The sequence below is a fragment of the Chondrus crispus genome, genomic scaffold, assembly GCF_000350225.1.
Source record: "Chondrus crispus Stackhouse genomic scaffold, scaffold_275, whole genome shotgun sequence".
NCBI lineage: Eukaryota > Rhodophyta > Florideophyceae > Gigartinales > Gigartinaceae > Chondrus > Chondrus crispus.
Genome location: NW_005179163.1, coordinates 5,644 through 19,161, shown reverse-complemented (window position 1 = coordinate 19,161; position 13,518 = coordinate 5,644). Strand labels below are relative to the sequence as shown.

At 51.6% G+C, this 13,518-nt stretch overlaps 4 protein-coding genes; 2 read left to right on the top strand and 2 right to left on the bottom strand.

Moving 5' to 3' along the window:
• Positions 1-5,174: 5,174 nt before the first annotated feature.
• CHC_T00005215001 (hypothetical protein) lies at positions 5,175-6,858 on the top strand. Its single transcript, XM_005716793.1, has 3 exons — positions 5,175-5,430; positions 5,977-6,476; positions 6,595-6,858. Exons 1-3 carry the CDS (start codon positions 5,175-5,177, stop codon positions 6,856-6,858), a joined length of 1,020 nt encoding a protein of 339 aa, XP_005716850.1.
• Positions 6,859-6,863: 5 nt separating this feature from the next.
• Positions 6,864-8,186, bottom strand: CHC_T00005214001 (hypothetical protein). XM_005716792.1 is given in 4 exon segments: positions 6,864-7,033; positions 7,034-7,555; positions 7,667-7,747; positions 7,854-8,186. The coding sequence occupies 3 exon segments, from the start codon at positions 8,184-8,186 to the stop codon at positions 7,034-7,036; spliced, it is 936 nt and encodes a 311-aa protein (XP_005716849.1). The 3' UTR covers positions 6,864-7,033.
• A 203-nt stretch (positions 8,187-8,389) lies between these two features.
• On the top strand, positions 8,390-9,790 carry CHC_T00010252001 (60S ribosomal protein L7a). XM_005716791.1 is given in 4 exon segments: positions 8,390-8,673; positions 8,674-8,676; positions 8,946-9,749; positions 9,750-9,790. 2 exon segments carry the CDS (start codon positions 8,674-8,676, stop codon positions 9,747-9,749), a joined length of 807 nt encoding a protein of 268 aa, XP_005716848.1. The 5' UTR covers positions 8,390-8,673; the 3' UTR covers positions 9,750-9,790.
• Positions 9,791-9,913: 123 nt separating this feature from the next.
• Positions 9,914-11,452, bottom strand: CHC_T00008296001 (delta12 fatty acid desaturase). XM_005716790.1 is given in 2 exon segments: positions 9,914-10,243; positions 10,244-11,452. 1 exon segment carries the CDS (start codon positions 11,450-11,452, stop codon positions 10,244-10,246), a length of 1,209 nt encoding a protein of 402 aa, XP_005716847.1. The 3' UTR covers positions 9,914-10,243.
• Positions 11,453-13,518: the final 2,066 nt, after the last annotated feature.

Sequence of the window (13,518 nt, the reverse complement as noted above, 5' to 3'; positions counted from 1 at the left end):
CGTATTTCAGTGAACTGAAATTTTTCTCATGAGTGCGAATGCCGAAAAGAATCGTCTTTAGAAGAAATGTGAGAGGGGATTGGAATTGTAGTTCAAACAAGTGAGAACCAACTGATGGCCTCTGTTGCTCGACGTGAAAAAATGAAATAAGCAAGAAGATGAAGTCCTCTTGAAGTAAGAAGCCATCATTGTAAATCTTATTCTTTGTTCAATGAAGCTGACAGACCTGTTTCTACGCGCAATATTTTATGGTATAAAGGTTTGTAGAACGCACACGTGTGAGATGGGTGCACTTGGAAAGTGTGGCTCCACGTCCAAACAACATGAATATGCACGATGCTAAGGTTCCGGTTCTCTTCGACTCTCTACAAATTGTAAGATGAACATAAGTCATTTTTCTATACCTATGTTCAAGTGATCTCACGGTGAGCTACTAAGCAACAGCAGTTTTTTTGGCTTCGTTGGTTCAGTTTTACGACATGATTGTTTCAGTGACTTATATTTGGGGTTCCTCGCGCGTGGAGAGCAGAAGGGAGACCACAAAATTGCGGGACTGAATAGGTTACAAGAACAGAAAGTTGCTCTATTGTCATTGTGGCTGAAATTTCTATAAGTTCATTCGAGTGAACGAATCCGAAAATGGAAGCTCATTTTTGGTCGCTGACATGGTCGCCCGACTTTAATGAAACTGGCATCAACGCAGGAGCCCTAGTAACGGGGTTATATGCACTTGTAGTAGTGCATACCAAAACAGCGAGGAAAGCTACACCTTTGCCGTGTTGGTGGAGCAAGCCTATGTAAAAAAGGAGACACTGCCAACCTTCGTACTACATTCGCCTAGAGGTGTGGCAATTTTTCCGCTGCTGTCGCAAGCGAGAATCGCACGTAAAGAAGGTTCTGAAAATACGTTGTACTCCTTATATAATAGACGGTTGGAAGTCGAGTTTGAGAAAGAGCAAACTCATCGCAAAGTTTTGTTGCATAGCAGTTACAACTAGTAACCATGTGAATTTCGACCTACGTCTCAGAGCTCCCAACCATGATGTAGAATGATCCATGCAATGCAGCAACAATTCGAAAAAAGTTTCTAAGCAGAGTACGGCTCCGTCTGTAGTGTCTGGATGACAAGTGCTCTCATATGAGGTAACTTTTCAACTTAAAACATTAAGGCAGCCAGGAATACTTTTTGCAACAGTTTTTCCTCTTCTGAGCGCTCCGCAGTTGAGTTGCGACATTTGACAGACCGGAAACGCCCACTTTCATTTTTTGTTTTCGAGAGTTGTCGCATTTAGTCGATCAACTGCTTTTACTAACGTCTAAAAAGGAGTAGTTGTTGAGTTCTCTTAAACTCGTTTATACTTTGGCAGACGGCACACCCAGGGATCATCTTAAGAGTGTTCAGGGACGACGCTGATGTTGAGAAGACTTTTTGGATCGCTTGGTTAGAATACAGGCGTATACAAAGAGACATTGGAGTATCTCCGTTTAAAAATGTTACTCTATATGTTTGAATTATTTTATTTGTTTTTTGTACGCAAAAAGTTGACCTCATACGTGGTTAAGCGAAGGTCGTATGGACGAAAGCTCGTCTAAAAGCACTGGAGCCCGCAGAGTGACGACGGAGTTTGTAATTTACGTGATGCAAGCGAATCCTTGAAAGAAAAAAGGCATCAAGGCTGCTCCACGGCACTTCCGCTCATGAATCCGAGCTTTACCAGCTGTGAGAACACCATTCGCTTTTTCACATAAATAAATGAGACCGCCACGAGGGGGCACGAGGCATTTCACTGGCAGCCTCAATCAATTTGACTATAGCGCAACAAGGTTTATAGAAGAGAAGGCGACAGAGGCTCCCTTGGGCCGAAATTATACAGCAAGAGTACAACTAGACTACAATGGGCTGGGCAGTGGAAACATTGCGCTGGAAAACATGTAGCGGAGAGAAGAATAATGAATGTTGCTGCGAGTCTCGACATAAGCGATTTGTTTTAACGTTTTTGTACAGTCATTTTGCCAAGGCAACTGAAAGTGCAAAAGTAAGAGTGCGCAAGACTGGCTGACCAAGTCGGGCGTGACGCTTTCAGACGACTGACGAACGGCTTTTCGTGGAAGTGGAAATGATGTAGAAGTTAACTTGTTGTGGCTTACGAGAAGAGTCTTGGGCTAAAAGAGTTGTGAGTTATGGCACGATATTGGAAGACGAGGGAATGGAGGAGGGGAGCATGTGAGACGCGGAGAAGTATCGCATGGCGTGGACAATATATTGTACAGACACATAGTACGGCGGCGAGTATATTGGTTCCATTTTCGACAGCCTGTGAAAAAGACATGATGCCCTCAATTGAAGCTTCCAAAGATGCCGGAGTCTTGCGATGTTGTATATGCGAGCGGAAGGACATACAGGTGACGTGATGAACGGTAGCGGGAAGAGGAGAATACTGTTGTGTTTGCGGGGACTTTCGCATTGGATGTACAGAGTGGGAAGGGGTCAGTGGACCGATGGTGGTGTTGTATTTTGGAATGACAGGGGGTAGCGCATAATGAGTGGGATGCGCGATGAGTCATCGTGCATGGTCAGCAATGTGATCGTAGCTTTCATCGTTGATGATTGTTGCGATCACACTGCTGGCCATTGTGACGCAGGACAAATGCTGTTCGCCCGACACAAACGTGGCGTCCCAATCAGGTCGTCTTTTGTAAGGAAGGCGTGTTTCCGGATCGTCCAATAAACAGAGGCCAGCAAGAGAAACCGGTGTCATTGTCTTTTCGCCGGAAATTCAAATTAACAAATTCAAAATCTTCCCGCCGAATTTGAACAAATTCAGTGCTTGTTGTGCATACACTACGCCTCCGTCTCCCTCTCCTTCCTCATCGAGGCGCCGCGTCCTCAACCAACGCCGCACTTCTCTCGCATTCTCATGACTTAAGACTACCCATCGGCGCGATAGCCGATCCTCCCAACAGATTCCTCCCTCCCCAATATGGAAGCCGCTGTCTCCCACCGACGCGCGTGCCGCCACAAGCTACCCAAAACCCCGTGCGGCGCCGTCGCCGACTCCACCTCCTTCTCCGCTCGCAAGGCAGAAGCCGACTGGAAGGCGCTTCGCCCTCTGCAATCCAAATATCTAAAATCCGAGCTCGCCGTCATACGTCTCGCTATCGCCGGCCACCCGATCTCCGACTACTCTCAGCGCTGCAAAACGGCCCGTCAGGCCCCGTCTCGTGATCTCGCCTACGAGATCGAGCAGATGTTCCCCTTCGCCGTTACCCGGCACGCCATTCGTCTACGCGAGCTGCTCAACAAACACTCGGTGTCGCATCAGCGTGCCGCTTGGGCAAGGAAGGTTATCATCGCCATGCTGAAAGCACCCATGGCAACGTTTTTCGAAATTGCAGATCTGCTCGTCGAGAACACGTTGCAGAATGTGGGCAAGCGCAATCATCAGAGGATACGTGCCGCCCTGACTCGTATGCTCATGTACTTGTCTGACTGTTGGCGGTACACGTTGGATCACGCCGCCGCGAAAAATGCCGCCCAGATGCTCCAGGTTTTCAGCCCAGATGATCCCCAGGCCCATCTCAGATTAGGTATGAATCTTGCCATGTTTTGCAATGGAAATCAACCTATTCGCACCTTCTTTCATTTCTGTTTCTTTCTTGCCAACAGAAAAGTAGATGTCATGCATCAAGAAGCTACTGTCGTGACCAATTTTGTGCAGGGGCTATCGCGTCATTTGGTTGAAACTCCGGAACAACGCCCTGTGCTACAGAAACGACAATTCTTTACACTCCTCATCGAAACATTGTGGACTCTTCTCGGAAACGATCTCGAAAAGGCGACAGACTCTGTGCGACGAGTGCTCCTGTGGGAATCCACTGAATCCTTTATGCAGCAGAGTGTCACCGCCGAGGAAATGATGAACATCGTCGGTGCTGTTATGTTCGTCCACCACAGATGCAGTCCGAAGGGAAGTCCGGGGGGCAAACTGCTTCCGCAATGCGAGCTCGCGGACTATCTTGTCGGCCGCTTCATTCACATTGCATGCCGCAAATACTGGCAGACATTGCATGAGGTCTACACTGCGTTGCAGAAGCGCAAGAAAAATCGCCGACGAGCCATGCAGAAGAAACGCCGGCCAGACCCAAATATTCCAGACCGCGACAAGGATGTCGCCCTGGGTTATGAAGTGTTCACAGAAAAGGTGGACATTGATGCAATTGCACCCTCCCTCGGAGCCATCAGCTTTTTGGCGCATTACTGGTCTAAATCGCGGTCTGCTCCTTCTCCTACGTTGAAAATGAAGCCTCTTGGTCGCACACTTAAGGCCTTACAGGACGTGAACGTGGAATTTGAGAAAATCGAAAAGCTGACGTGCACCGGCCCTCTGGCCAACCACATTGAGAACAAAATCCTCGATGGGCATGGGGGCCGCATTCCTGCTATGCCGGAAGACTTAAAGTTCTGCCACTTTCTACCGTGTCAGGATCAGAAAATGTTCCACCAGACAGCGTTTCATGAGGTACCGCTGGCAACCATTCTTCAAAAGACGGAGGAGGGTATCATCAAGCCAGCTCTGAAATCGATGGGCGATCAATCGCATGAATCACTTGTAGCCATGACTGCGGAGAGGCATTTAGAGGCATTTAGTGTTCGTGCAGCGAAGGAGGTCATGAGTCCAGACAGTAGTCTACGGCTTGAGCGTCCTGCCGCGTGCAACTTGGTGTGTATGACGATCCGAAAATGTCGGATTCGGAGGCTCGTCAGGGACTTGGAGAAGGTAGGAGGCGGGCATCTTCGACGAATGTCACTGGAATCGAGTTGTGAGCAGGCTCAAGAGGAAGCCGTCGTCACTGCCCAAGAAGCCGAACAGCTTCCATCACCGGGACAGCCGAGAGCATCCATCGCTGAGCTGGAAGACAACTTTCACGAGTCGATTACCCCGGGCCAACTTGGTGCGCAAGTAAGGAAAAGACGGCGACTTTTGGGCACGTGCACGGCATCTGTCATCCAGTCACCAATGCCCGCTTTCCAGAGCAATCCGAGCAGTGGCGATAGGGTGCTGCAGGGAGATCGGACGACCCAGGATTCGGCTCGAACATATCGCCATGTTTTGCCTCCCCCGAAAGTGGGAGAAAAAAGAACCAGAGATCAGCAAAGACAGATAGGCACTCCCATGCTTCGGAGGTCATACGGCGGCATCCTGTCTCAGGGCTCGTTGCAGTTGTCGTATGCCCAACCCGCACAACCGCGAGTCCATCAGACTAGGTCTAAGCAGCCGCTGCGGAACCAGCCCTCGCAGTTGTATTTGATTTTGAGAAACTTTCTCTATCCACCACAGGTGGAGTCATGCTCCACGCCAGGGGAGACTGATTGCCCTGCGTGGTGGCGAAGGTCGCCGAGCGACGAAATGTCGCAAAACATTTTCAGCAGTCAGCCGTTGTCATCAGACGGATGAGCGACGCGTAGGCTGGAGGGCGTCGACTACCCAATGGGAACTGTTGCGATAAAATGGGACGATGTCACTTTATAAATGCAGGGATGTCACTGGAAACTTTGCGTGACTGTTTCAGGTGGTGTCGTTGGTACACACACGTGGTTGGAGGCATGCATTTGCAATACCTCGCGAAACAGTATAATTTTTCCGCCGAGTGTATATTACATGCGAGACTCGAACTCCAGAAGAAAATCCACAACCCTTTCTTAGACGTCCATGATGGGTTCAACAGCTAATACAGTATCATATTTGAGTGTGATATCTGGTTTGGATTGAAATTCCTTGACTTGGGTTGAGTTAGACGCCTTCTTCGGCTCATCGAATCAACACATTTGATGTAGCCAAGGGAAACCATCATTGCTTCACAAGTTCAGACGCCCCGTTCCCGCCGTGATAGACAGACTGACATGGTTCTTGATGCACTAACTCGATATACTGTACTATAATCCAAATCATATGAAATCTAAAATATTATTCTCAGAAACACCTGATGCTTGGCAGCCTCTGGCTGGCCGTGGGTCTGAAAGATCTTTTGCAATCTCGCGGACCCTCTCAATTGCTCCCGACCGTATCAAAACCTCACAAACACAGAACAAGTGCTCTCGATCAAAGACCAGTTCTCTTTCAATCCACTTCGCACAAGTCTGCGGCTCTGTCTCGGAAACGCTTTGCGCAGCGATGGAAGGGGCTGCAGCATTCGCATCCAGTGTCGCCCTGTGCTCCGCACGAGTGGTGAATCCCGGGTTGCGCAGCAGTTGCCCCCCGTCCATGAACAGCGCCCCTACTTTCTCCCGTCGGCAGGTAAGCCGACTAGCTCTTGGCGCGTTGTTGGCGACGACTGTTCTTGAGCCAACCGGCAGGGCCCTCGCAGCCGCGCGTAGACCCGAGTATATCAAGGATGAGAGCGGCATCAGCTACTACGATGTCAAAGGGGGGAGCGGGGCCGGACCTATTAATGGCGATTTCGTCGTCATAGATTACGTAAGTTGTGCAGTCCAATGTAACTGGACCGATTCTCGTTTCGTGATATACGGGTTTGCCGACTGATGTTTAACCGGTTGACCTGAGCTCTGTTACTCTTTCGGATTTCTGAGCGCAGCAAGCGTTCCTTAGCAATGGAAAGATATTTGATAACCGAAAAGGCTTCGTTTTTCAAATGGGACAAAGGCAAGTCATTCCTGGTCTGGAAACGGCCGTGTCGACGATGAAGCCGGGTGGGGAAAGGAAAGTCGTCATCCCGCCAACATTGGCATACGGGGACAGGGGCGTTTGCATTGGTGAATCAAAAGAATGCTTAGTTCCGCCGGGTGAAACGCTGGGTTATTCGGTGAACTTGCAGCGAGTCGCGATTTCACCAACATAGTTTTGCGCAGTCAATCAGTGATGGTTTGCGTCATAGCGTCATTTCGCTTATTCCGCAACCTCTATAAATCCGAGCTATATACTGCACTCTGAGAGCTATTTCTCCAAGCTTAGTTTTACAACAACACGCCGCGTGGCGATGTGAGCGAGGTCCAGTACACTGTGCCGCTATGTCTCTATTCTTCCATGGGTACATCAAAAATAGCCGTTTGACCGTCGCGTGCAGCCGAATAGTTCGCTGCGACTTGCTCCCAATCAATGATGTGCCAGAACGCGTCGATGTATTCAGGGCGGCGGTTTAGGTACTTGAGGTACATGGCATGTTCCCAGATATCGAGTCCCATGATAGGAGTAGACGGTGCGTCAACGATTCCTTCCATGAGCGGGTTTTCCTGGTTGCGCGTGTTAGAAATACATAGTTTGCCGTCGTTCCCCACACCAAGCCAGGCCCAACCGCTCCCGAAGACCTTCATCGCCGCGGCGTTAAACTCCTTGCGCATGGCGTCGAAGGACCCGAAATCGGTCTCTACCATGGTTTTGAGCTCGTCTACTGGCGCGGAGGTCGTCTCCGTCTCGGGTGCGAGAATGCTGAAGAATAAGGTGTGGTTGTAGTGACCGCCGCCGTGGTTCATGACTGTCGTGCGGATAGCCTCCGGCAGCGAGCTAACTTTTCTCTGAATTTGAGATAGTGACAGATCCTGTTCGCATGTACCAGGCCATTGTACGAAGACGACCGTAACGGGTTAGATGATGAAAGCGATCACTTGCACGCATAAATCACTCGAGCAAAGCAAGAAGAAAAGACTTACCTGAATCTCGCTTCCATGCTCGCCTGTGAGAACGCCGTTCAAATTAGAGACATAAGTCTGGTGATGTCTAGTGTGATGAACCTGCATATATGACGACACAAGAAATGCAATTGCTCTAGTTAGTCAGTGAGATAAAACATTTGCGTCACACTTCGCCGTAGAGGGGGGCCATTTCGCGATATCGTACCGTCATAGTCTTCTCGTCAAAATGCGGCTCAAGCGAGGCGTAGCCATACTTCAGATCCGGCAACGAAAAAGTTGACACGGATCGCGCAGCTGGGGACGCGACATCTTGCGAAAGAGACCGGGCGAGCGGGGCCGCGCGAGAAAGCAGACGTGAAGCTCCTGCACGGAGAGCCATGCTATGCTGATAATTGGCGAGGGCAATGTCGATTGTGACTTGGGGAGCTGCGTGTGCGGGCGGGAGGCAGGAGATTGAGGCTATGCAGTCGAGAAGCGTTGCGAAGCGGCGGGTGGATGGATTTGGAGAGATGAAAAGGGCATTGCCAAGCCAGACCATGCGCACCAATCCAACGAAAGGATCGAATCGCACCGGGCTCCTCATTCTCATATGACCAAGTCTGGGAATTCATCAAATTGGTTTTGGCTTTTTGTGAATTAATTTTCCCTTTGCAGCGTATTTTGTGGCCTTTAAGAGTTTTTTCTCCAAAAAGGATTTACGATCCAAATGGCCTTGCTTCAGATCAAGTCTCATTTGATTTCATGCGCCACATAAAAATGTACCCTCTATTTTCACATATTTCCAGGCACATACCGTCGAAAAATATCGTATTTACTGCAACCCGGGTGAGCCCTAATTGGACCCTTGAAAACCCGAAACATTTTCCCTGCCCAGCATTGCGGACGACGCTCGGGCACGCGCGTCGGCGAATAGTTCGTACTAATCCTTTCAAGTCCCCCTTCCCGTCATCATTGCCATTTTTCGATAGCCCGAGGGGAGCTCGATCGACAACAACGGTTGAGCCTTTTGCACAAGGCAAGCAGAAATGGTACGTTCGAAACGCTCTTCAAAATCCGGTTCGCTGGTTTGCGGACTGCGTGATCTGATCGCCTTCCCAAACCGTCGTCCGAACTTGCGCAGTTGCAGCGGCACACCACAATGCACTGGAAGTAAGAGCTTGAGATGACTAACTCTCGATCCTTGCATTACGAAACCGCTTTTATCTGCGCGACGCCACTTTCCTTTCAATTGCCATTGTCCGACAACGCTCTTCGCCGACGTTTGACTTTCGTGAATTCTCGCATCTTCCAACTTTAGGGAAAATCCAAAACCGGAAAGGGCCGTAAGCCGGCGCCCGCGCCGCTGTCTGTGAAGAAGACCGTCCAGAAGAAAGTTGAGAACCCGCTCTTCCAGAAGCGCCCGAAGAACTTCGGCATTGGCCAGGATATTCTTCCCCAGAATGTCGACCTTGGCCGTTACGTGAGGTGGCCGAAGTATGTCCGTCTCCAGAGGCAACGCAAGATCCTCCTCGTCCGCCTCAAGGTACCCCCGTCCATCAACCAGTTCCGCCTCCCGATGGACGCCTCCACCACGAGCGCCCTCTTTAAGCTGATGAGCAAGTACAAGCCGGAGTCGCAGATTCAAAAGAAGGAGCGACTCGCCGCTCTGGCTGAGGCCAAAGAGGCCGGTGGCGATGCCACTTCGACGAAGAAGCCCGTCAGCTTGAAGTTCGGTATCAACCACGTCACCGAGCTTGTCGAACAGAAGAAGGCGACCCTCGTCGTTATCGCCCATGACGTTGATCCGCTTGAGCTTGTCGTCTGGCTCCCGGCCCTATGCAGAAAGATGGACGTCCCATACTGCATTGTCAAGTGCCGCGCGCGTCTCGGGACTCTTGTGCACCAAAAGAATGCGACGGCGGTTTGCTTCACCGGCGTGCGTCCTGAGGACAGGGCTGAGTTCTCGAAGATCACTGAGAGTTGCGTGTCCAACTTCAACGATAGGTTCGAGGAAGTGAGGAAGCGATGGGGCGGTGGAATTATGGGTATCAAGTCTCAGCACAAGACGGAGAAGAAGAGGAAGGCATTAGCGGCTGAAGAGGCCAAGCGTATTGGCACTTAGACAATTCGTAAATTGCGACCAGTATTCTTTTGACGCTCTGATATCTTTGTCCCGTAGATTTTGCGCTCTTTCGCGTACTTTGTACGTCTGCAGCGGCAGGCTACTTAACGATCCTTGATGGACGTCAGCAAATGGAACTCGACCAGGCGACCAAGACTTGGACGAAAATAAAGAAGATCGGTGGTAGATTTTCTTTTGTGTGCTGTGCAGATTTATTGGATCTCTATACTCGTGTGATCGTCAGCGTGGATTCTGGTGGCGTGTGACTCTGACGACAGTGCCCCCTCAAAACCAAACTCGTACGCAAGAGCGCTTCACTGGTGAATCGAGTGTCTACTTCGTGAGAACAGGAGCGAAACTAGTGTGCCGTTCCTCTGCAGTACTGTTGCCGCAGACAGCGGAAGGCAGGAGTTCTATTTCTATACCACCGAAACTAAACTGGTATCTAAAACTCTCCGAGGTTGAATAAGCGTAGTGTGGGCAGCGATGAAAAATTACTGCCCCTTGGCAGCCAAATCCTCCATCTTGTAGTTGTGATAATACATGATATCGCCATCGTTGGGGTCAACAAACTTGCAGTGCGCCCACGAGCGTCGGACAGCTTGCCACACGTTAGTATCATCCTTATAGTAGTAATCTCCCAACACTTTTTTGATCGCCTCCGTAGCTTCCTGAGCGTGGTAGAATGGCATCTGCGAGAAGAGGTGGTGGGCGACATGGGTATCGCCAATGTGGTGCTGCAAGATATTGTAGATTCCGTAATCGCGATCAACTGAGCACAGAGCGCCGCGCACAAAATTGAACTCCTTCGGCGTGTAGTGAGGAATGGCGGGGTCGGAATGTTGCAAGTAGGTAATCAACACGAGCCACATGTTAACAAACATGTATGGCATGAAGTAATACTTGCCGACATTGTTAGCGCCAAACTTGTGCACACAGCCCGCAAGCACGCCTAGCGCGGCGAAGATGCCAATATCCGACACAACGATATCCCAATAATCGCGCAGCGAAAACATGGGCGCCTTGGGGTTGTAGTGATTGGCACCCTTGCCATAGTTCTGACCAGCAACGTTGGCCGCAAGGTAAGCCCACCATCCGAACGTGAACATCTGCAAGATGCCTAACAAATCGCCGATTGGGGTTTCTTCCATGGCTTCCAGAATGGCGTGGCGATACTTGCGCACTCCATTCTCGATCTGAATACCGTGGTTATGGTTGTACTGCTCCTTTGTAGACGGAACGAAGACCTGATCGTTCTCCGTGTGATTAGTATTCTTGTGATGCTGGGAATGCGTGATGCGCCACGAGTGGTACGGTACGAGCAGAGCGCTATGCAGAACCAAGCCGAACGCGTCGTTGACGCTCTTCCACGGCGAGAACGACTGATGTCCGCACTCGTGCGCGAGGACCCACACGCCGGTCGTGACGGCGCCCTGCCACCACCAGTACATCGGCCACACGACGAACGAGACGACCCAGCGCGGGACGCCGAAGTCCGTGAGATGCTGGTCGAGCCACCGGACGGAAACGGCCATCGCGGCGATCATGAGCAGGTCGGTGCAGAGATAGCGCAGCGACTTGAGCAGCGAACGCTTGAAGCAGTGCGCAGGCACCACCGCGCGGATCTGCCCTATCGTCAGCGACTCCGGCGCGATGGGCGCCATCGGAAGGTTGTCAGCGCGTAACTGGGACTGGGCGACCATGGTTGAGTAGGGGGTTGAGGGTGGAAGGGGAGGGGAAGGTGTGAGAGCGGCTCGGACGAGGCGGGGGAGGGCTGAGAAGCGTCGCTAAAACGGTGGTTGTTGGAGGAAGAGATGACGGCACGGTGGATTGACGGCGGAAAAGCGATTGCCGGAAAGATTGGAGCGGCGACGGAGATGGGAGCGTCCCTTGGCGCGGATGCGGGGGGGGAGCACGGGGGGTGATTGGGCGCGGTGGTCGGGAGAGGTCCTCCGGGCGGCGGGGGAGCACCAATGGTGAGGAGTGGCGACGGCACTGGGACAGCGCGCGGCCACTTGGCGCACGCCGCGGCGATGGGAGAGGGTCCGGCGGCCTCGAGTTCCCTCGATTGGACAGCATGCGCCGAATGGGAGACGAGAGAACAAATGGCCGGTGGTTGCCTTGCGACGAACCGCACGTGTGCGGACGCCATTAGAGCGCGTATCTCAGGTGCGCAGGGCGCGCAGCTTCATTGGGCAGCGGGCGTATCTGCACACGATTACGAATTATGCGCAATCGCCTTCGCGCAGTCTTTCTGTCGCGATTGATGTGAGGACATAAAGGGGGGGTTCCCTTATTTTTGGAACAGACCCCAAACAATTGAACATGCAAAAAATAGAAAAAAAGGACCCATTACTGGGGCCAGCGGAGAATTCTTCCCTGGCAAGCAGCGACAAATGATCTCATAGCACAATACGACGTGGATGAATTTAAAAATAAATCTGCTTATTGAAGAGAGTGAGCGTCACTACTCCCAGAAACGCTGTTTTCTCTATGCAATTGGGCGGACTCTTTGAAAATCGAAAGCACGAAGAGCCAAAAGGCTCGCCCTTCTTCCTCTTTGAGTCCAACCCTTTATCACGGACCTCGGTTTCAATGCCCTTCACTACTGTGCCAGTGGCAAGACAACATCCGGCACAATGGCTCGACGAAACACCTCCGCCGCATACAAAAAGCGAACTCGGGAAGCTGTGAATCGAAACTTTGTGAAAATGGGTTTGTATACACTACCAACGGTGCTGTCCTCACATCTAGTAGAGCCCTACAGTTAGTTCGCCTGAAGATGGCCGCTGACCAGGCCAAGAAAGCCGCAAAGGAATGGAAGGCTTGTGAATCGGCGCAGAAAGCAGCTCGTCGAGTGGACAAAACCCGCAGAGAAAGCAATCGAATTCGTGCTTCGGCGCTGGGGAGGCGTGCATCTTTGTGTGGTATGAGTACAGAGGCCTTCAAGAGGTGCGTTCGACCCATGGCGGAACGGAGGGCAAAAGCGCGTGCGTTTGTGGCTCAGAAGCGTGAAACGGCCGCTTACGATCGCCAAGAGGAGCTCATGAAAGCGCAAACGGCTAGCGCTGCGCACGGATAACTTGCTTGAAGCATGACGTGGCACTTGCATTTGGGGTCATACAGCGTTGATTTTTCCGGATAAAAGGAAATTGATGTTCGATCTTTAGGGCATTTTTCTGTTTCTGCGGAGGCCTGACTGATGCACGCGCTTCACTTCTGGCTTCGTCCGACACGTTGGCAGAGAACAAGGGTTTTTCAGAGGCGTGGCACATATGTCCACCCCCCCCCCCCCCCCCCCCCCCACTCCCCCCCCGTCCCCGCCGCTATCCCCAAGCGCTGCTCGCGTATCAAGCGGCAACAGCATGCATGCACGCCGCTGCCGCCTCGGAGGAGCGGTGCGTGCGTCGAGCTCGTGGTCGAGTCGGTGCCGGAGCAGGCGCGCGAGATGCGGATCTTGTAGGCATTGCTCCTGCCTTGCACACGTCACCATACGTTCGCAAGACAGATGGTAGAATCGCGAATTCTCGTACCGCCTTGCACAAGTGGGCACAGGTTCGCATGACACCATCCGAGTAACGGCGCATGCTTTTTGGCAAGAGCAGAGTGACGTCTTGACGTCTAGACCGCTCAGCAAGGCGGACGACATGTCGTCCTGTATAATTGACGTTCCTTGCATGGGCGATGAACGTAGGCCGCCACAGCTCTTCATCGTCGACGCCACATTTGGTATCGATGCCGCAGATAAAAGTGGCAAGTCCACCTCGGT